This window comes from Grampus griseus, assembly GCF_964374135.1.
Source record: "Grampus griseus genome assembly, chromosome: 8".
In the NCBI taxonomy this organism is placed as follows: domain Eukaryota; kingdom Metazoa; phylum Chordata; class Mammalia; order Artiodactyla; family Delphinidae; genus Grampus; species Grampus griseus.
The window spans coordinates 41,426,446-41,447,853 of NC_139002.1; the positions used below are offsets into that span (position 1 = coordinate 41,426,446).

General features: G+C 42.9%; 2 protein-coding genes across 2 annotated transcripts; both read left to right on the plus strand.

Moving 5' to 3' along the window:
• Nucleotides 1–603: 603 nt before the first annotated feature.
• On the plus strand, nt 604–6,004 carry LOC309826083 (iron-sulfur cluster co-chaperone protein HscB-like; the record flags this gene model as incomplete). Its single annotated transcript, XM_082660067.1, has 2 exons — nt 604–669; nt 5,567–6,004. 2 exons carry the CDS (start codon nt 604–606, stop codon nt 6,002–6,004), a joined length of 504 nt encoding a protein of 167 aa, XP_082516193.1.
• A 110-nt stretch (nt 6,005–6,114) lies between these two features.
• LOC309826361 (coiled-coil domain-containing protein 117) lies at nt 6,115–7,552 on the plus strand. Its single transcript, XM_082660473.1, has one exon. It carries the CDS (start codon nt 6,248–6,250, stop codon nt 6,713–6,715), a length of 468 nt encoding a protein of 155 aa, XP_082516599.1. The 5' UTR covers nt 6,115–6,247; the 3' UTR covers nt 6,716–7,552.
• The last annotated feature ends 13,856 nt before the right edge of the window (nt 7,553–21,408 follow it).

Here is a 21,408-nt window from a genome sequence, read left to right on the forward strand (position 1 = left end):
AATGACATATTCTGTTTCCTAGAACGCACCTACTAAATAAGATTTCCTTCTAATTGTTGATTGAATAAAGAAGAATTGCCAGGATAGATTAGGAGCATCAAGTTGAGAAATTTGACTCTTCAAGTGTTAGTTATCGGGTAACTGGCCACCCTCGGTTCCTGTATCAGGGTGCTCCAGCATTGAACAGGGAGTCCTGCTTTCAGAGGTGTCCATAAGAGATCAGAAATCAATTCCCAGGTGAGTTCAGAGAAAACACTTCTCTGCCCAAACTAGCAGAGCACAGCCACTGCAGCAATGCCACATCTTATTCCTTGATGGTTACTGTAGGCCTTGTCTCACCCCCATACCTTAAATTCCTCGAAGTCAAGAACAGTGTCAAATTGACCCCCTGGCCCTCCCAGCACCCAGCAAGATGCAAAGTATAACAGGGTCGCCATGAATGTTTATGATCCAATAAAGACAAGGACAGGACGTGGGAAACCACAGAGAAGGGTGATTCTAAGTTTTCACTCTAATGTTGCACTTAACTGGCCCTTGAAATATTGTTCCAATTTTAACTACTAGTAGTTTTCTACTGCCCTTGATCAAAATCATGAAGGCGTAATGCCGCTCTCAGCAGAATTCAAGATAACCTGTCATTATCAGATGTCTGAGCAGTCCTTCACACCAGTAGGCAGTCAGATATGACACTCTGAAAGGTACTGGTTTATAAGAGGCCAAAGAAGCTTTTAAAAATTTTTTTTGGATTTGATTAAATACTTTAATCCAGAGATGCCTATTTAATCCATGAAAAGGGTCAAATCCTCATTCTGTAATTCTCCATGTGAAACACAGAGTTGTTCAAATCACCCCTCTCATCAATGTCAACATTTTAATTCTTAATGTGTAGGGGACCGTGGTGTAAGATGAATGTTCTTCTCCAGAGTGCCTAAGCCTTCTTACACCAAGTACAAGGCATGCTTTCTTTGTGTTAGCAGTTATTTTACCCAAGTTCTCAGAACTAACTCAGTGTTTACACAGCTTTGTATCTGCTCGTGTGTAAAGAAAATCCACTACACTGAAATAATCACTAAGAGAAGAATTACATAATGAATCAACCATTTAAAATATGGCCAGTTGCTCAAACTGCAAAATGCTCATTCAAAACTGGAATTATAAGACAAGTGGACCCTACTTTTACAATCATACTGTAAACGAATCATACTAGCAAATCAAAAACACCCTTTAACCAAGCAAATGGAACACCAGCAATAATCTGTACTCATTAAAGGTAGTTGGTTCTTACTGAATTAAAACCAGATTCCACCACTTACAGTAACGACTTACTATTAACACACCTGCTAAATCAGATGAAATCAAGTTTGAACTGTGGACAATTAATTTTAAAGTAAGTATTATGTGAACATTTACCAGCCCAGACACACATTTTTCTACGGAATATTTGTAAGAACTTGTCACAAATGCAAGTGAATAAAACATCTATCTAAATGTATAGTATTTAGCAATGATAAAAATACTTGAGATAGCAAAGGAAACATCACAAATGAGCTTTCCCAATACTGTCTTGGCATACAAACAAGTGTATCTTGCAAACAGGAGTACTGGGTTTCCTGAGGTACCCACAGTCTGAGAAGCCCAGAGCAGAGAAGCAAAGAGGTCCCTAAAATGCAAACATCCACTAAAGAAGGAGCTGTTGAACTCAGCAGACTCAAATAGCAGGTTCAAAGCCAACAAAGAGTTAAACACCTAGGCCACCTCAGTAATGAATGCTTAGTAAGTTGGGCCAAGGAATATCAAGTAGATACCGGGGCTAGAGCAACTGCTAAAGGGATGACCTCCTTGAATCTCATTTGCATAGCAATGAGATGTCACAAAGGCATTAAGTCTGCAACCGCAATGCTGTTTCTAATCCATGCTTTATTTTGTTGTGACATTTAGCAAAGTGCTTTTTAAAGTAAAACAGAAAAGATTCCAGCAATGCAAGGCTGGGTGTGGGGGGAACATGTATGGATTATAAAACAGACTGGAAAACAGCTATGCAAAGAGCAACTGAGCAAAACCAGCTGAAAAGAACAGTAAAGTAAGAACTTTCAAGGATATTTCCAGAGTGAGGCCAGGTAAGTAAGTTGCTGGCTTTTGTCAACTGATATATGTTACTTGGGCCAAGAATAATGCATGTCTACTCACAACAGACAAAACAATATGTCAATAAAATGAGCCAAACTCTCTCCAAGTGTATCTGTTACAGCCTTATGAGGCTGTTGCCTGTAATGATGCAAAAACCTTCAATTACAGTTTAGGGGTTTTTTTGTTTTGTTTTGTCTTTGTTTTAAAGAATTGTGCTTGCAAGTATTATTATCATTAACTACTACTAAGGGAGATTGAGGGCTTTTTGCTCTACTATTGAGGAACGCAACTTCTTTTTAATACACTGGATTAAATTACACATACAGTCAAGGCTGCAAAAGAACAACGGAAAAAAAAAGCATTGAAGTCAAGCTTTTGTGTGAAAGCAGTTACAAACTGAAAAGGCATTCAGCAAAATCTTGAATATTCAAGCTCTACCTATACTAAAAAAAAAAAAATACTTCCAAACTTCAAATGTCACAAGTTCATTTCTCTCTCAGAATCTTATGCATCAAATTCAAACCCAGTCACAGTGCAATTAAAGGAAAACAAAAGAAATCTCCTGCATGATGCCTTAAACATGCAACTTACCCAGTTACAGTTGTTTCACTGCAGTAATTACCAAAGAACATAAAGAGTTGTACTCATTTCTGTCATAAACACAGGCAAAATGAGAGTGAAGTTTCAGCTGCCTGTTACTAAAATTCCTGAACCACATTTCCAAAGGCATAAAAAATAACTCTCTCACTTTGTGATTTTGACAGAAACTCAAGTTATTCACCAGACCATATGAATCTACTTTGGGCAATGAAATTAATATTTCAGTAAGTCTTCGTCCAAGAAACAGGAAGCCTTTTAGTAATGACCTTGGACCGGATAATAAGAAAGGCAAGAAGGGGCGGGGGGGGGGGGGGGGGTGTCCAAAGCCAGAGGGAAATTGTGATTCAAAGAGTTTTATGCAAATAAAGCCTCTAATCAAGCTAATGCGTTTATCTCCATTTTTCTCTTCCATCTTTTTATTTACATTCAGCTGAGATATCAAAATCAGAAAACAGCAGATTTCCCACTTCTCGATCCAACCTGTCCTGTGCAAGCACAGTCATAGATAACTGTAGGACCGTCACTCGGAACTTAACAGCCCAACTCCCAGGAGTAAGATGAACTCAGACCAGCCCAACCATTCTGAAGTTAGTTCCAGCAAGGTTGCAACAACCCACATTTACGGGCATTGGTTAACTTTTCCACTTCCTTTTGTGTGTTATGTTATCCCGGAAGAGAAAAGTAATTTCCAAGAGGGAACATCTGTACTCTTCCCATGACCCTCTGGAGGGGCTCAGTTTGCTTCCTGCTGACCTGGGTTGCATACTCAAGTTTTAGAAAATCAAACCAGATTTGCCATGCACTGGCAGGTGTTTTAAGGGATACTGCAGTCTGGAGAAGGATGCCTCTGCAGGATTACTAGAGGGTTGCTATAACTATGAGTGAGGCTGAGGACAGGCCAGGAACTGAGAACTTCACCAAGGAGAAAAACAACTGGTAGCCCAGCAGAGGGATAAAGAGCACAGGTTGTAAAGTTAGATAAAGCGGAATTTGAATCCTGACTCTGACACCTCCGAAAGTATGTCACCTCGGGCAAGTCACTTGTCAAGTGTGCCTCAAGTTCTTCATCTGTAGAGAAAGTAATAGTACCTGTCTCATAGAGTTGTTGGTGGATAAATGAGATAATATGTGTAAATCTCTCATCAATGTTAGTTGTTGTAAAAAAATGTAAAAGTGAATGACAAATTATAAATGGTAAAGTTCTAAACAAATGCAAGTTTTTGATATTGTCAGGAATTACTTTCTAATAGTCATCTACCAATAAGTGACTGCTGACCAGCAGAAGTTTGGAAATATTCTGTTTTTCAAGGATTCTTAATCCACATTCTTTTCTCAAGTATCTCCTTTAAGTTTTATCATCCATACAGTAAAACGAGGATAAAACGCCATTTATGACTAACCAATTAATCATATGCACAGTAATTGTTATTGGTGTCATTATTTTTCAGATAATACAGTGAAGTATGTTTCTGTGCGTACTTCTCAAACGTGGATTAACAGCAGTTACATCAGGGTACTTAAAGCTCCTGATAAACAAGCCGAAATCATGGGGAGTTTTGGCACCTTCCTCATCTCTAATAGCCCCATGCCGCTGCAAATAAGCATCCAATCTAAGTAAAAAACTACACTTGAAATGGGAACAAAATTTCAAGACAGGTTCCCCAGTCCCTCTTCCAACCAAATTGCCACCTCTGATTCTCTCTTCATGGAATTCCCAGAAAAGTCCCAGAAGATACACTTGGAGCAACTTTAGGTGGGTCCCTTGTAATGAAAGACTTGGGGCAGAAAAATTAAACACTTTGATAATCAAGTAACTTAAAATATTATTTTACATTCAACCAAACACATTATGGAACAGACTGTAAGATTCCCATAAGTGTTTGTAGAAAAATACTCAGCCTTCAAAGAAATCTGACTGATGCTATGGCCTATCTTTGGGCTTCGCCACCAAGCTCTGACAGTATGAGACCAACCTCCTCTTCCGGTATGGGGATTTGTGTGGCTACATTTGAGAAGCCCTGGTTGTCGACAAGAGCTGTAGGTTCAAATCCCTATCCTGCCAACTAAGGTCTGTGACCTTGGTTCAATCCCTAACCATTATTTGTCACCTATGAAATGATAATGCTAACAACCACCTCCCAGAACACAGTTGATGCTGAAAGAAAAGCACATATGCAAAGAGCCTGATGTAGTAAATGCTCAATAAATCTTAGCCATTTTCTTCTTCCATCCCCTATTCCCCTTTTCCTCTTTGTTATTCGGGATCTCAGATCTTAATGATGCTTGGAACTCCACCAAACATCATCCATAACTTCTCTCAAAAATGCTAAATCCTTCCAGCATCCAAACCTATACAACATCCCATTCATTCATCCATCCAGCAGATATTCATTGTGCATCTATTTTGTGGCAGACACTGCCTATGAGTGAAAGGGCTAGAAGGCAAGAAAGGGTGTGCAAATATATTACTCAGGTCATCATTTCAGAGATGAAGTATTTTCCGTGACATCAAATGACTACGAAGCCTTCTCAGTTGGGGGAAGGAGGGAAGCAAGGACAAAACATGCTGAAATTCCAGGTAATTCCAGTGAAGTTTAATGTTCTCTCCAGCGTTCACTAGGATACTGGGGTCCCAATCCAGTTCTCATCAGGGATATTAATAATAACCAAAAGCTATCAGTAGGGCCAAGAAAAAGAAATGAAAAACCCCCAGACCCAAACAAAGAAGAAGGCTTCCTGCAGCAAAGAGCTACCAAGAGGGGGCCGGACTGAGCGGCCAAGGTTTGTGGGATGACGACGAGAGTGGAGCGCGGACTGGTGGGGCGAGGAGTGTGATTAGGCGAAATTGAGCAACCGCTCCTTCAGAGTTGACACTGCAAAGCTCCAGCATAGGTACCAGCAACTACAGCGTCTTATCCACCCAGATTTCTTCAGCCAGAGGTCTCAGACTGAAAAGGATTTCTCAGAGAAGCATTCGACCCTTGTTAATGATGCCTATAAGACTCTTCTGGCCCCCCTGAGCAGGGGACTATACCTTCTAAAGCTCTGTGGAGTAGAGATTCCCGAAGGGACAGATTATGAAATGGACAGTCAATTCCTCATGGAAATAATGGAAATCAATGAAAAACTTGCAGAAGCTCAAGGTGAAACTGCCATGAAAGAGATGGAATCTATTGTCAGAGCTAAACAGAAAGAATTGACTGACAATGTGAGCAGAGCTTTTGAAAGAGTTGCAGATGGCAGATGGTGGGACTTCCTGGCTTCCATAACCAAGTGAGGAATGAGTTGACCATTTGTAGAAGTGACCCAGGAGAATATCTTTTATATCCAGTTGAGTGTTTCAGTTCACCATAGAAAGAAACACAAGCGAGAGGAGGAGGAGGATGATTGTCCAGTAAGAAAGAAAAGGCTAACTGAAGCAGGGCTCTGTGCTGGTCCTAATGACTGGATTCTTTGTGCACATCAGGATATAGAGGGTCATGGAGTAAATCCGTGCACTAGTGGCCTTTCTGCACCTGGCATGTTAGATGTTATTTGTGAAGAGATGGATCAGACAACAGGAGAACCACAATGTGAAGTTGCCCGAAGGAGGCTTCAGGAAATTGAGGACAGAATAATTGACGAAGATGAAGAAGTTGAAGCTGACAGAAATATTAACCATCTTCCCAACCTTGTCCTTTCTGATACCATGAAAACAGGTTTGAAGAGGGAATTTGATGAAGTCTTTACAAAGAAAATGATTGAGTCCATGAGCCGTCCTTCCATGGAGCTTGTGCTCTGGAAACCTCTCCCTGAACTCCTTTCTGATAAGCCAAAGCTGTCATCTAATGCTAAGAACTACACAGGAGAGAGCCAAACTAAGCATGCAGCTGCTGGCACTGCCTACCCTCAAAGAACTGAACTGTTCTTGGAACCTCGGCAAACAGGGTTGCCTGTTTACACTAGTTTGGAGACAGCTGCTTGCACAGAAGAAGAGATGGAACTTTAGACACCAGTTTCTATACTAAAGTTGTCAAATTTTAGAAGGCTTATGTGTTCAGTCATGAGCCTGCTTGTACAGTATAGGGACTTGAAAGTTTTGAAACGGGTGTAATAGCTCCACCTGTGATTTGGGGTGGGACTCTCATTTTGGGTAGCCATTTCTTGAATTCAACTTTTGCCAAGGAAACTTGTCTCAAGAGAAAAGCAGTTTTCTAGGGGTCTTATTAAAGGAATAAGGAGTACATTCTGCAAAGTCAAGTATAGAAGCTATATGTGTAAGCATGACTTTTAAGTCATCTGTCACATTGTTTATATCATTCAGATACTTGAGTTGAAAAAGATGCATTAAGAAAGTAGGATGCTCTCCTACTATGTGTACTTCGACAGTCGAGCCACAACTTCATCTGTAGTTATGAGCTCTGTTTACAGTGGTGACTATATATGATTGGGGAGAAGGAGAAAGGAGGCAGTAGCTTAAGCCTATGCTGGGGAAATTAACAGAGGCTCTGAAACCTGTATATTAGTTGTCAATTCATTGTAGCTATATTGATTAGCCAGTAGCGTTGTGGCTCCCCTCTTTCCCTCTGAAAATGGAATGAAAAATACAAAGAAAAGGTTTTTCCTTTGAGGCTCTTTTGCCTTGTGCTACTGTTGCTCCTTGGTTTCCCTTGCATAATCGATAAGCCCAGCTATTCAGTAATGTTTACAGCTTAATTAACTTTGAGTGATAGTTTAAAAGGTTGTGAGGTAAACCATGTGCGAATTGGCTCTGGGAGAAGCATCCCTCAGGTAATACTGGGGCAGTGCTGTATCAGCTAAGCCCAGCATATAACTTCTGTAGTTAAAAAAAAGTTGTGCCTGTATAAGCAAGTTGAGTTTTTTAATGTTAATTTAGAAAACAGTGACTGAATAATTAGCTGAGCACATATGGGCAAGTGACATTGAGATTTACTGAAATAGCCAGTTTGCCTATTGTTTCAACTATGGTGCAGTAAGCCTAAAAGTTAGAGAATAGCTTCCTGCTAGCAGGAAATCTTCATCTTGAGGACCTTAACCAGGCTCAAGGCGTCCTCTGAGGGTAACCAGGATTGAAGTTTTTTATTTCTCAGGAAGAGCTCTTCTGCGTGGCAAGGACTCAGTAGTACGAAGTAAAATGACAATTTCTTTAGTGCTACAGAATATCCACTATAACTTATTGAGTGTAATACTAGCTCTTTTATCAGACAATGGGAGACCACCCCAGTTCTTTCTGTTTTGTTTTCTGGGTTTCTTTTGCCTTTGTTGGAATCAGATACCTTGTGTAGAAAACATGGTTTATGCCAAGTAGAGGTGACTTTAGGAGGCAGCTCCCAGGCAATTTTGAAACCCATGCCGAAGTCCCTCCCCTTTTTACAGATGGCATAGAAGTCACAAGTCTGTTAACTGGACTGTTTCTTCTCCTGCCTGTTGTTCCTGCTTTCTCTATTTCTGTCTGGATAGTCAGGAAAAGATTTAATGTTTAATATTTAAACAAAATATTTAATGTCTACACAATAAAATTATTCAAACTTCAAAAAAAAAAAAAAGAGCTACCAAGAAGAAACTTCTGGAACTTGGTCACCTGTGCTTTGTCTACACAGCCTGCCCATTTACTGCTGATGGCAGCAGTAACAGCCACCACACCATTCAGACTCAGTGCTCACAGACTGCTCCAGCCTGCCCAGAAATCTGCATGGAAGCAAAGGACCAAAATGCCTTTTCATCTAAAGAACTGTGAATTAACTCTCTGCCTTTTTAATTACTCTCAATTACTTTCCCACTATTTATAAAGATTTTTTTTTTTTTTGCACAACAAAATCCAACTCTAATCAATATATGCAGTATATCCCAGCTGATTAGGGTAATTCTTACTCCACCATGATGCTGGAGTTGTGCCAGCCTTACCTAGCACACAATTAAATGTCTGCTAGTGCCTGCTGCTACCCAGCAGGCCTCATGAGTTAATAGGGAAAAAACAGGATTCACATTTGCCTCTACCAGCCCCTAAGTGCCCTCGCTCCCTCTCATCTGCTTGTAGACACGTACAAAGCGTGCCTGGAGAAATAAAGGCCTTCCACAATTCACACAAACCTAAAAGGCACCGGAGCATCAGTAAAGGATCTCTGAAGTCTAACTCATCATCTTCTCATTACAGAGAATGAAATGAAATGAAATCCTTCCAGAAATAAGCTATCGTTCTTCCCACCCCCTAATTCCAATATGCGCTTGTAAGCACATTCTAAGTACAGAAAAGACATGGCTATCTAGACTCACCTAAATCCAATATTATGAATTATGTTCAGTGTACCTTCAAGCTAATTTTCAATAAACACAAATCACTTAATAAGAAATTAAGAGCATTACACATTTCTCATGCTCCCATGAATTCAGCATTAATGAGATTTTGTTTGTTAAGCTCACAGAACGACAAAGTGTCTAAAAGACAGACACGGCCTCTTCCAATTTCCATTCATTCGAGAAATAGTTATTGAACATTTTTTGTAATATGACATTCCCAAGACACACACCTGTTCACATGCCGATTTCACTGGCCTGCCCCTCAAATAATGCTTTAGTGCAGTGTAATTGAAAAAAAATAAACAAGATACTTGGAATTTTACAAGACTTGCTTTTAATTTATTCTATTACTAACTGCCAGGTAACTCTGTGCGTTTATTTATACACACAAGCTTTACTACCTGCCAGACACTGTAAATTCAGCCCTTAAAGCTGAATTCTCTTGCCCACAATGGTCAGAACTGGGTAAGCAATACCCCTGGGAACCTCTGTATCTTCGTACCCACTGGAATTGTACATTGATTGTAATTTAGTGTAACAAGAGTTACAGCAAAGGTGTTTACAAATAATTCAATTTTTAAATATAAATTTAAAAGGCTTCAAATTTTCTTATAATAACAACATTCTTACATATGCATTCTATGCTTTCCTGAGAAGAAAAGACTCAGTACTGAGAAGTGCTCCCCACTCCCAGTAAATCTGACCTTTGACTGTGAACATCCATCCAACGTGCATGTTTTTGTACCCTTAGGTTAATAATTCCTCTATCAGAACCTCCCGGAAAACAAAGTGATGCTACTAAAAGGTAACAAATACTTGGATGTACCCAACATGCCTTCTTGGTGTCTTCACCACACAGGCTGAGAACTTATTGGAAAGATCCACAGCTTTGACAGACCAGCCAATCAAGAACCTGGGTGTACATGCCTGGAGGGTCTTTTGTTCAACTAGAAAATGAGGACCTCGAATATACTACAGTCGTCCTTCAGTATCCATGGAGGATTGGCTCCAGGGTCCCCCTTGGGAACCAAAATCCACGGATGCTAAAATCCCTTATATAAAATAGCATAGTATTTGCATATAACCTACACACCATCCTCCCAAATACTTTAAATCATCTCTAGATTACTTATAATACCTAATACAATGTAAATGCTATGTAAATAATTATAAATTCAATGTAAATGCCACATAAATAGTTACTAGCGTGGCAAAATCAAATTTTGCTTTTTGAAACCACTTGGAAAAATTTTTTTAATATTTTCGATCTGTGGTTGGTTGAATCCACAGACACAAAACCCGTGGATATAGAGGGCCAATTGTATATCCCACCAGTACCAGTATCATAATAAGTCCTAATATCTCAGGGATATTTTTCAATGTTTGGTCTTAGATGTTCCATTGTGAAAGTCAATAATATACTATTCAAGTTAAACATCAACAAATATGGTCATTCAGTTTTAAATATTAAACACTGGTAAGATCCAGCAGTAATAAGAATGGGGGATCAAAGATTTATGTTATTTCACTGAGCCCAGGGAATGATGGTCTATAGGAAGGAAGAGACACCAACAAAGGTAAGTTCATTACAAGATGGAATTAGGTTTCAATGATAGTAACACAAACTGTAGTGGGCAACCGCGTGTAGAAATATCAGCAAAGGATGTTGCAGCTATCAGCCACTACAGCTGCCCCCAAAGGTGAGCCTTGAGGGAACTCAGGATGGAAAGAGAATGCCTGCCATCAGGCCATCAGACACTGCAGCCACGTCCCATGGTGCACCCTGAGAAAACTCAGGATGAGAAGCACAGGACACTGGCCCCAGATAGCTGAGGTGCATATCAAAGGAATGATTTCAGTGAGCCCAGACTCTTGCATCTTCACCTTCGTAGAAAAGCATTAATTTCCTTCACTTGAGATGTCTGGTTTTCTTTTATTAACAGTAGTCTTGTGACGTTCCTACTACCTGGTCTTTGTTGCAAAAACTCCTATATATCCTGGTACTTCCTTTGCCTCTTCAGAGCAGTCCCTCAGAACTATCTAAGATGCTGTGTCCTGGGCTTAAGTCCTCACTTTTGTCCACCAAATAAAACGACTCTCAACTTTTAGGTTGTGCACTTCTTTCAGTCGATATCACAAAGGAGCGGATATCATCAGAGGTGTACTTCTGGGTTGCACTGGGCTGGCCCTACTGCCCAGAAATACTCAAGCTTTATAACATTTCCTCAGTCTCCACAAACGACACGGACATTCCCATCCTCTCTAACTCCAGGCGTGTCTTCCCCATTTAGCTTCCCCTCTGATGCTTCTCTTGAAAGCAGTGCAGAGGGAGAAGGACAAACTAACTTTCAGTTCATCACATATTTAAAAGAAAATATATTTTCCATAGGTATACACTCTTGCTTCTTTTTAAGAAAGCTGATATACAAACATTGAAAGTTGAAAAACAGGTAAATTAAGGAGAAACAAAATATTCTTTACTTTATACAAGAATGTGCCAAGGATCTGCTTAAATAGTGAGTTTTCCCTAATTGAATGCAGTTAAAATGTGATTTGCTTGGAAAAGTGGAACTTACACTCACATTTAAAAACATATCTATTGTATAAGAGCAATCTAGGCTTATTCACTTTGATTATTATAATAACCACTGATGAGCTGTATTGTATGAAAGTGGCAAATGCTATAAAAATACCTGTACTTCCCTCTCTCTCTTTGGAGAGGAAGTATAATATGTTATTAATCCTACCTACTTAACAGAAATAGAGAGAGTATAAATTGAACAGACTATATGTACTGCTGAATACAACTTGGGAATAAAGTCATTAACGCAAGTAATTACACATACAAAATCTGCACTTCCAAACTAAAAGAAGATTATCTAATGATTGGATAATTCAAGGAGATCTAGGAAATTGATTTGGCAAGGTAGTATGTTTTTGTCTTACATTTCCCAGTCAATTGCCTAGACTGCATAATTTCCGCACTGTAGTCACTGTCTTCTGAATGTAAATGGAAGGCATACTGTCCCCTTGCTAATGCAGCCATTTCCAAGGAGATGATGTCACTTCATCTCAATAAAAGCTGCTGGTGCCACCTTTCTGACTTTGGTCCCACAGGCATTTTGTCCTTTTCTGGGCCTATCTAGGTAAACAAGAGCCAATGGACAAAGCTAACTTTTGAAGGGTCAGGCACCACATTTGTTTAATATGCCGCGTGCAAAATCAGTACAAGGTAATAAGAGCACTCAATACATTTTTGCCAACAATGACACACAGGTTTGAAGAACCCAGCACAGGCCCTCAGAAAGGCTAACAATGTAATGTGTACTTAGTTCTCCCAGACTGTGAATGATCTGCTATGTCTACGGGAAAGATGAAATGCCAGATTACATTAAACTGCTGCTAGTTAGAGAACATACCTATGAAGACAAGGAATTAAGAGATCGTATAAAACTAGCTGTTCACATTAATACCAGTACAGGAGGCAGCTAAAAACTGTAATCAGGTAGTGGCAAATCCCCAAGGATTAGGTGAACTGTGTTTCTCCCTCTTCCTCACTTGTTGTCAACATTCCCAAGTTATTTCTTTATTACTTACAGTATTTTCAAGGCTTTATAACCATCAAATGCAGTTCAAAAAGAAATACATCCCACAACAAGGATATTTTAAAAAGAAAAGAATTTCCCAATCTCCTGTTTAACTGGGAACTTTTCCATAGCCACAATCTGGAGTAAAAAGGATTGATACCACTAACTGATCAACAATAAAACTGAAAAGGACGCAGAGAAGTGTGGATTTCAATATCAGATAAATACAATATAGAGGGTGAAACATGCCACGAGAAAGAGACCTTCTGTCAATAAATGCAAGTCCTGGTTCACTAATTAAACCATGGAATACAGCATCTGAATATGCAGACACCAGACTTCAGCATTTCTTAATTATATTCAATTCCAGGCATATTTTTCCATTTAATTGACATTCTGAAATGCCTTTACAGTCCTATCAGATAGGTACCAAATTCTCAAGGGAGATTACTACATACTTTTGAATTCTGGTTCATCTGACTGAAATGGTTATTATGAAACCTTTTTGGAAATGTGGGAAAGATGCACATTTTCTCCCTAAATCCAGCAATGCTAAAGTTGTCTGCGTTTGGCCTACTTTCGTGTGTGTATTTCTTTACTGTGAGGCTCTCTACAGCCAGGCCAATCTGATGAAACCGTAGCTACACACTCCAGCCTGGCACAGGTCCACGCCACATGTATCACACAGTGCATTTCTCAACCTATCGCGGCACCAACAGCCATCATTTAGCCACCACTTAGAGCCAAACAGAATTTCAAACCAGTCTTAAAAACAGACTTCAGATGCCCAAAATATTAATCACATACTCAGATGTTTTAAAATCAGCAAAACGTCATTTGTAACAGATGCTCTAGGTTGCAAAAAAGACCAAGCTACCCCTTCTCCCAAGATATAGCCTCCTTCTGCTTTTGAAGAGAACACACACACTCACTGTTTATCTGTTAGAAAAAAACATGATATTTATACTGTCATTAAGCACATTTGTCACTAGATTTAATCTGTATTATCTGGCATGCTTTCAGATGTTTATGAGTGTTAAGTAATGTTCAATGATACGGATATTTAGTAGCACTAATAATTTGGAGTTTATTTCAAAATGTGAAATGTAATAGCCGCTCCAGTGTGCTCACTATTTAACCTTCTCTGGTACGGTAAAGGCTATAATTTTTATCAGATTGTTGGGAATTTCATTTACTTGAAGTCCTAAAGTTACAATTAAACTTCCGGTTAACCTTTCCTATCTGTGCGTCACTCAACAGCTAGGCTTGTCTCTGACATCTCAAAAAAGAAAAGACAAGAAATAAAGAATAACTGAAACCGTATTTGCAACTGCTTTGCAAAGTGCAAGTTTCAGCAACTCACGCTGAACATCCAAGGTAAAAGTTCCGGCCTTTTCACCCATACACTCATTCTGAAAGCTAGCATTACTAGGCTTACCATTTACTTGACATTTTTTTTGAATGTTAAAAAGCCAGCAAGAGACCTGAATGCTGAATTCCTAAGTGACAGAACACCTCAAAGTTCTCTGTGCTAAAGCTAATTCTGAGATTACTAACTAAGCGTCAGAGGAAAATGGAACTAAGAAGACGCCAATTACATCAGTATATGGGAATGAAGTTTCTTCCTAACATGTGCCAGAAGCATGCCTGCCAAACTTCATAGATCCCTTCACCTCCAACATTAAACAGTGCTGTGATTTTTTTCCTTAAGTGTACACATCTCGAGGCACAACTAGACTGTAAGCTTCTTGAAGACCTGATTCATTTTTTTGTGCAATGCATTTCTTGTAATCCCTACAAATAGAAAGAAAATGGAGCATATATTGATGGATTACATTGAATTCATTCCCCAAATTCAGAATTACATTAAAAAAAAAAAAAAGACTCCAGATAGAGCGAGAATCCAATGTAAAAAAAGGAAGGAATTTCTGTTCCTGAAGAGGTCTGAAACTTTCCAAATATCATTTACCAGCTCCTAGACAGCACCATGATTACCAGCTGGAGAAGGCACCATGGCGAACTAGAGTCAAACAGGCTAAATCCACATTAGGCCACAGGAAGAACGTTAAGCACCGGCAAAACTGAGAAACAAGAAAAACACAGGAGGATGGAAGCCGGGACCTTCCTAGTCACCTCGGTCAGGGCCAGTCCAGCTTAACTTCAACACAGTAAAGAGTCCCAGGGGTTACATTCACAGCAGGAGAATGCAGAGCACGCGTTTTTGATTTCCATTCAAATTCCCTGGGGTCTGGGAGCTTCGGACAGGAGTGAACTCTAACTCCCAGATGGAGGTACAGCCTTTGTAGTAGTGGTCCTTGGCCTTGGCTAACCAATGAAATCCCCTGGGAGGCTTTAAAAACTACTGATGCCTGGGTGCTACCTCCAGAGAGTCTGATTTCAACGGTCTGGATGCAACTTGTGAGTCAGCTGTTTTAAAAGCCTTTGGGTGATTCCAAAAGTGCAGTCAAGGTTGAGGACTCCTACTTTAGTTTCACTTTGGGGAGCTTTGGGTGGTGTGAGAAGCCTCCCAGAGTTCCCTGTTGAATGATAATAGGTAGTGCCATAAAGGGCCCATTAAATTTTATGCAAAACAGCAAAAATGAATGATTCTTTAAAGAATCAGTAGTTGCCTCCCTAAAAGGCAACTTATTTGCGCCCATACTTTCTTTTTTTTTTTTTTTTTTGGCGGTACGCGGGCCTCTCACTGTTGTGGCCCCTCCCGTTGCGGAGCACAGGCTCTGGACGCGCAGGCTCAGCGGCCATGGCTCACGGGCCCAGCTGCTCTGCGGCATGCGGGATGCGGGATCCTCCCAGACCGGGGCACGAACCTGCGTCCCCTACATCGGCAGGCGGACTCTCAACCACTGCGCCACCAGGGAAGCCCACGCGCCCATACTTTTTAAATACTACCAACAGGAAAAAAAAACCTTTAAAAACCCAGAATTAGTGATGGAACCACTAGGAAGCCAGAGTGTGTGCATACATAGTGGAGGAAACGGGGGCAGGCAGGTGCACCTGCATGCAGGCTCCCAGACACACTTAACACGCCTAAAAGTTCCTCTTTGAAGCTGGGGGTGGGGAGATGGGGAACCACACAAGCATAATGGAGAAAAGGGCCTGAATAAATTCTGGTGTCTTACCAAAATACTGAATAACATTCCAACAGCCTATTTGGCCTGTTCCGTGAGTGTGTTCTTCCAAAAAGGAGCACTGTCCTAAAGAAATGAAAGAATTGATTAATTTTGTACTGTCTTGCTTACATTACAGTTTCACTAAGAATTATGAAATTGGATTATATTCACTTTTATACTCCCCTTAAAAGTTTGCTCAAGCTCATATTAATCTATCCCTCCAGGACCCTGCTCAGCGACACTCTTTTGTCGATTAACGCATATGTCATGTGTTGATTTCTAGTTTGCACACATGGGTATCCTCCCCTCTTCTCAACAACACAGTAAGCACACAGGAGCAAAGGATACATTTTACTTTGACAATGGGCATATCTGAATCTTGCGTAGGGTCGTAAATATTACTGAAAAGAAATTTAAGTGAAATAAATTTCTTCAAGAGATAAAAGAAACAAAAAAATAGGTTTAAAAAAGTAAAGCTTTTTTTTAAAAGGAAAAAAATAACCAAAATGACTTTAAATTCAGTGTGACATAACAGAATAAAAACAAAAGGATAAATTTAAGACACACAAGGGCAAGAATTAATTAAGCAAATTTCCTTTATCAAATAGAGGTTGTAATCCACAATCCTGGAACCCTGGAAGATCGGAAAGGTGAAATACTAAAATCTGCTCAAGGATTCCTCTCAGGGTCCCATGTATAACCTTTCTCTCCAGGCCAGGCAATACTCTCATAAAGCATTTTCTAAAGAAGGACAATCTCACAACCCTCCCCCGACCTCCTCCCAGGCCTCCACATTCATACATATCTATCCAGCGAAGGAAGTAACACACTTTGATTACATAAAGAGTTTGCTCATTAAGTTTTGAAATCTGTTCTCTATTTTCTGCAACCACCATCATGCCAGGAAATCCATTCTCAAATTTTCAATCCTTCTACTTTAATACAAAAATATCTCAATCCTAGAACTGGCTAAAATTAAGACTAACCAGGGAGTGCCATTCCAATCCAGAACTACTAGAATGGTCATTTGTCACTGTTACATGTAACTGATAGCCTATTTTGGTAGACCAGAAACTGGCTCGAAGCCACCAGACAAGTGTCAAATACGTTCTCAATAAATTCAATCTGTGGCATTAAACTGAGGCTTTTTGTTTTTATTTCTTTAAGGAAAGGTAAGCTTTCCTAAAGTTATTCTTGGAAAGAAATTTGGGGAAAAGAAGCAGTGTAAACAAAGAAAGAAAAAAGCCAGTTAAAGAAGTAGATACTCTTCAATTGACAGAAAAATCAGTAAGTTTGAGAAGCCTGTAGAATAAAATGGAGCGAAACACAGAAAAGAAATGTACCATCAGGGTCTTCACAGAGGAAGTCACCTAAGCCACAAATATTTATTTAGCATCTATTAGGCAGTAGGCATGGTATCCTCAAAGGACAGACTATAAAAATAGAGCCAACCCTCACAATGGTGTAGAAAGAAGCTCATAAAGACCTATTCAACAATTAGAGATTGAAACATATTTCAGAAAATTGCATCAATAAGCAAAGCAATCTACACTGGGGTGTGTTTCTTCCTTTAATTTTTTAAGACTCTGCACATCTGTGGAAATCAGGGGCTCTCTTATCTTCAGGAAGGAATTTGGCAGCAGACATGTCCTCCCCACTAGGTCTGTCAGATCTCTTTTAGATTATCATTCCTTCCTGGTGTTTGTCACAATCAGCAAAGACAACAGCTCATCAATAGCCCTTCCCCAGCAATCAAAGGAAATCAATCCAAATGTTTGGTCCCACCTGATCCCATCAGACGATCCCCCCTCAGTGCTCTTGCAGAAGGAAAGAACCAAGGAATGACAATTCAAGTAACCAAACATCACCAATATCATCCTTTCCCTCTTGTTCAGCAGGAAAAAGCCAACCTACCGGTCAACCGGACAGAAGTGGGGTGTCAAGGAAAGCCACACCCAACTCCACAAACAGGAAAATAAAGCCACCATGGTCCTCTTTGCCTCATGAGCTATTAATAAAGCATAACAACACAGGAGCCACTCCTCACACCCGCTGCTAATGACTAAATATCCACTCCTCACCGGTAACTGCCTACTTCTATTTAACATCATTCATTAGCCAGATGACAGTGGGTCATTCTGCAGCATATGAAGAAAGCGAGGCTGATAACATAAACTGACACATCAAAAATGTGTCATCAAAGTTATGTCATCAAAAAATTCTTCTGTGAGCAGCGTGAAGAGCCGTTGATTTACAAAGAGCTGTGAGCTGGCAAACTAACCATACAGCATACAGGTCAGTGGGCAGCCACTCTGTTTATTGCTACTCATTTCATTTTTGAGTAGCTCAGCACAACTGTAATTGCTAGTTAACAGATAGACTGGGTCCTGACTATTTTTTTAAAAAAAAAATCCCCAGAATGACTCTGCCAGGAACCAGAACAAATAAATTTGAAAAGAAGGGGAGGGGGGCTTGATACTGGTCAACAAACACTGGCTGTGAAAATCCTACAGCTCCAAGACATGGAGCCAGCCCAGCAGCTGACCGATTTCTGATCTCTGAGCCAGCTGCCTTTCATGTGAAGGTCTCTGTGTGGCTCTGATATGAAGACATTATAACTGGACAGTTCTGGGAACTTTCTCATCCCAGCTCACTGTGCACAGTAACTGGCCCCACCACCATTCATTGTCAAAGTTCCAAAAAAGGCAACAACAAGGATTCACGATTAAATATCAGCATATCGCTTAATTCTAAGAGACAACTTTTCTCCTTGTAAAACGTTAAATACCCTTCCCCCCACTCCACCCTACGAGGACAAGAAGCACATCAAAGCGCTAAAGTTATGCATTTTTTGTCTTTGTCTCTTGGCGCCCTGGTTTTCTTGTCTGCCCTTTATTCTCTCACGGCTCAACTGCTCCAATTTAGGAATACGAACTCAAAAAAAAAAAAAAAAAAAAAGGAGCAGTTGGCTCGGTGCAGTTTCCAGGATTCTGCAGAATCTCAATCTCTCCATCTCTCTCCCTCCTTCTCTCTCTTCCATCCCCTCCCTTTCTTTCCTTCTCAGATTCAAATCTCCACGTCACAAACCAGAACATCATTCAGGCTTTCGATAAACGTTAGGAGAAGTTGCGTGCCTGCCGGTGGAAGCGAAATCCCGGCTCTCTTTGATTGATACTGAGAAGGGAGCACCTCAGTTCTCGATTCCTAGATGGCGGGCTTCCCCATTCTACCACCTGGACTTAACGCCTGGATGCAGGCAAAGTCGTCTACAGTCCTTCTGGTCGGTTCTCAGTCTTTCTGCATGTATTTTAATCTAGCCTGGGCGTAATCAGAGAATCTAATCCTAGCAACAAAGCCGGGAGCACAAATCCACCGTGATGAACTGGTCGGCCCGCTCCCCCGCCCCCGGCCTCCCACCGCCCCTGACTCGCCTTTAAAAAGACAGGCGTTGGGGCCAGAAAATTAAAACGTCCAAGGCGAGGAGGAGAAAAGCGGCGGAATACAAGTGGCCAGAGCGGTTTGGGTTTCGTGGTTTGTTTACGTGTCTCTTTTTTAAACATCAAGGACCTACAAATGTGAACCCAAGCTAGTCCAGCCCCCCCGTGGGAGCGTCGCACAGCCCTAGGCGCTGCCCAGACAGCTCGCCCCCGGCCCCTCCCGCGTCTGGCTGGGGCCAGGGTGAATGGGGGAGGTTCGCGCGGGTTTGTCTGACACTTGTAAATGGAAGTGGGATCCAACTTGAAAAACAAACGCGCCGGAGTCTGGGGGCGGGGAGGAGCGGGAGACTGGGGGGAGAGGAGGAGAAAAGACTCTTCAAGCAGCAGCGCGCTCCGCGCTTCCCTCCCAGCCTCCCACCGCGGCTGCTGCAGGTTCGCCCCAACCAGAAGCAAGAGTCCCGCTCGGCGCGCGGTGGCGATGAGACGGAACCCGGGGCCGAGGAAGGTTGAACCGACCAGACGCCGCGAGCCCAAGACACCGAGCGGCCACGCTCCAGGCCGCAGGCGCCTCTCCCTCCCGGGGGCCTCTCCAACCCCCCCCGCCCCTCCACGGTGACCTCGCCAGGTCCCTGCAGGCTCCCTCCCTCTTCACATCCTTTCTGGGATCCCCTTCCACTGCCAGGTTTGCCCCCATTATCACGCGGAGCTGCAGCCGCTGGATGCCACCACCATCACCACACACACATCCCAGGAGAGCCCTCCTCTCCTCTGGTCGCAGGCTACCCAAAAGGCTCCCTTACTTCACAGCCAACCTCCCGCCACCCCCGCATCCTTGCCCCCTGCTCGCCCCCGCCCACTAGAGCCGAGCAGGGAAAAGCGAACAATGAAAGCTGCTTTCCGCGAAGCCTAATCGCGGTCAATGTTTAACCGTCTCGGAAAGCACACGCGACAGAAGTCAGCGGGAGAGTGGAGGGAGGAGTACGGACCACAGGGCTGCTAAAAATTCCCCGGGCCCGCCACCTCGTGCAAGCCGGGGGGCCAGATGCACTTTAGCTCAGCGACCCCCACTGGCGGAATCCTGGTGCTCAGCGCGCCGCGAGAAGGCTGCCCCGGCCACCTCAGCTGCCTCCCCGCCCGCGCGCCTCAAACCCCCGCCCGAACCTCGCACCCACACTGGTCGCCACCGGGGAGTCTACCCGGCACCGTCCAGGAGGGGGCCCTGAGAGTGGAACTGGCGCGCCCTCGCGTTCGCCCCCACTCCCCAACCCAGGGAGGGCCGCAACGCACCCCCAGGACACTCAAACCCGCGCGGCTTTCTTTTCAAAGACAAGCAACCTTCACGCACGCCCGCCAAAATCCGTGCACTCCCAAGGCACTCGGTTTCCCTCTCCCTGTCAAGATAGCAGGGAAAGTCCCACCTCCCCTCCACTCCGTAAAAGACTGTCGCCCCAGTCTGAGAGCCGCTGCCATTCAGCACCTCTCACCCTGCCCATGACCCCCGCAAACCGGAGTCAAGCATGGAGTGGACCCGCAGAATGTCTAGTAACCCTTTCCCCTCCCTGGCCAAAGTGGAGTGTGGGCTCCCTGCTCCACCCGGCGCCTCGCCAAGCGACGACCCAACTTGAGCCTCCGGGTCCCTCAAGTGCATCCATTGGCATCTGAACGTCCCCACAGCGCCCGTCAGGCAACGGCTACCAAGCAGGTTCGCTGCCTGGACCCTCTCATCCACCTGCAGCGGGCGTCCGGGGCTCGGGGGGTCGGGGGATGGGTGCACTGATCTGCAAGCCCCCTCGGGTCCCCTCTCCAAATCCTCAGCCCCAAACTTAACCAACTCTACATGCCAACCTCCCGGCTACCGCCACGAGACCTAGGCTCCTTCCCCTCTTTTTTGCAGCGGCAAAGACTGCTCGGAGCTGTGCTGAGGCAGGAACTTTACAAGGTGAAAAGTTTCCCCCACGCGCTCCGCCGGCTCTCGCCTACCCGAGCCCACCTCGCAGCCACTTTGCACCCGGCAGCTGGAGCTGTGCTCCGGAAGGCGCGCTGCAGCCGGTGCACCGGGCAGCCAAATAATCACGTTAAAAATGCCCACGCACCCTTGCCTCCGCCGGCGATCCTCCGCTACACCAGGCGCTTCCCCCGCTGTTCTTCCTCTCCCGGCGCTCGTGCCCGGGGAGAGCCGGCCACCCGGCCGCTGCCGCCGCAGTGCCTGTAGCGCGCTCGCGGGGACTG

Excerpts from the sequence above, each read along its gene's own strand:
- LOC309826361 (XM_082660473.1), top strand. The coding sequence starts at position 6,248 with ATGTTAGATGTTATTTGTGAAGAGATGGATCAGACAACAGGAGAACCA.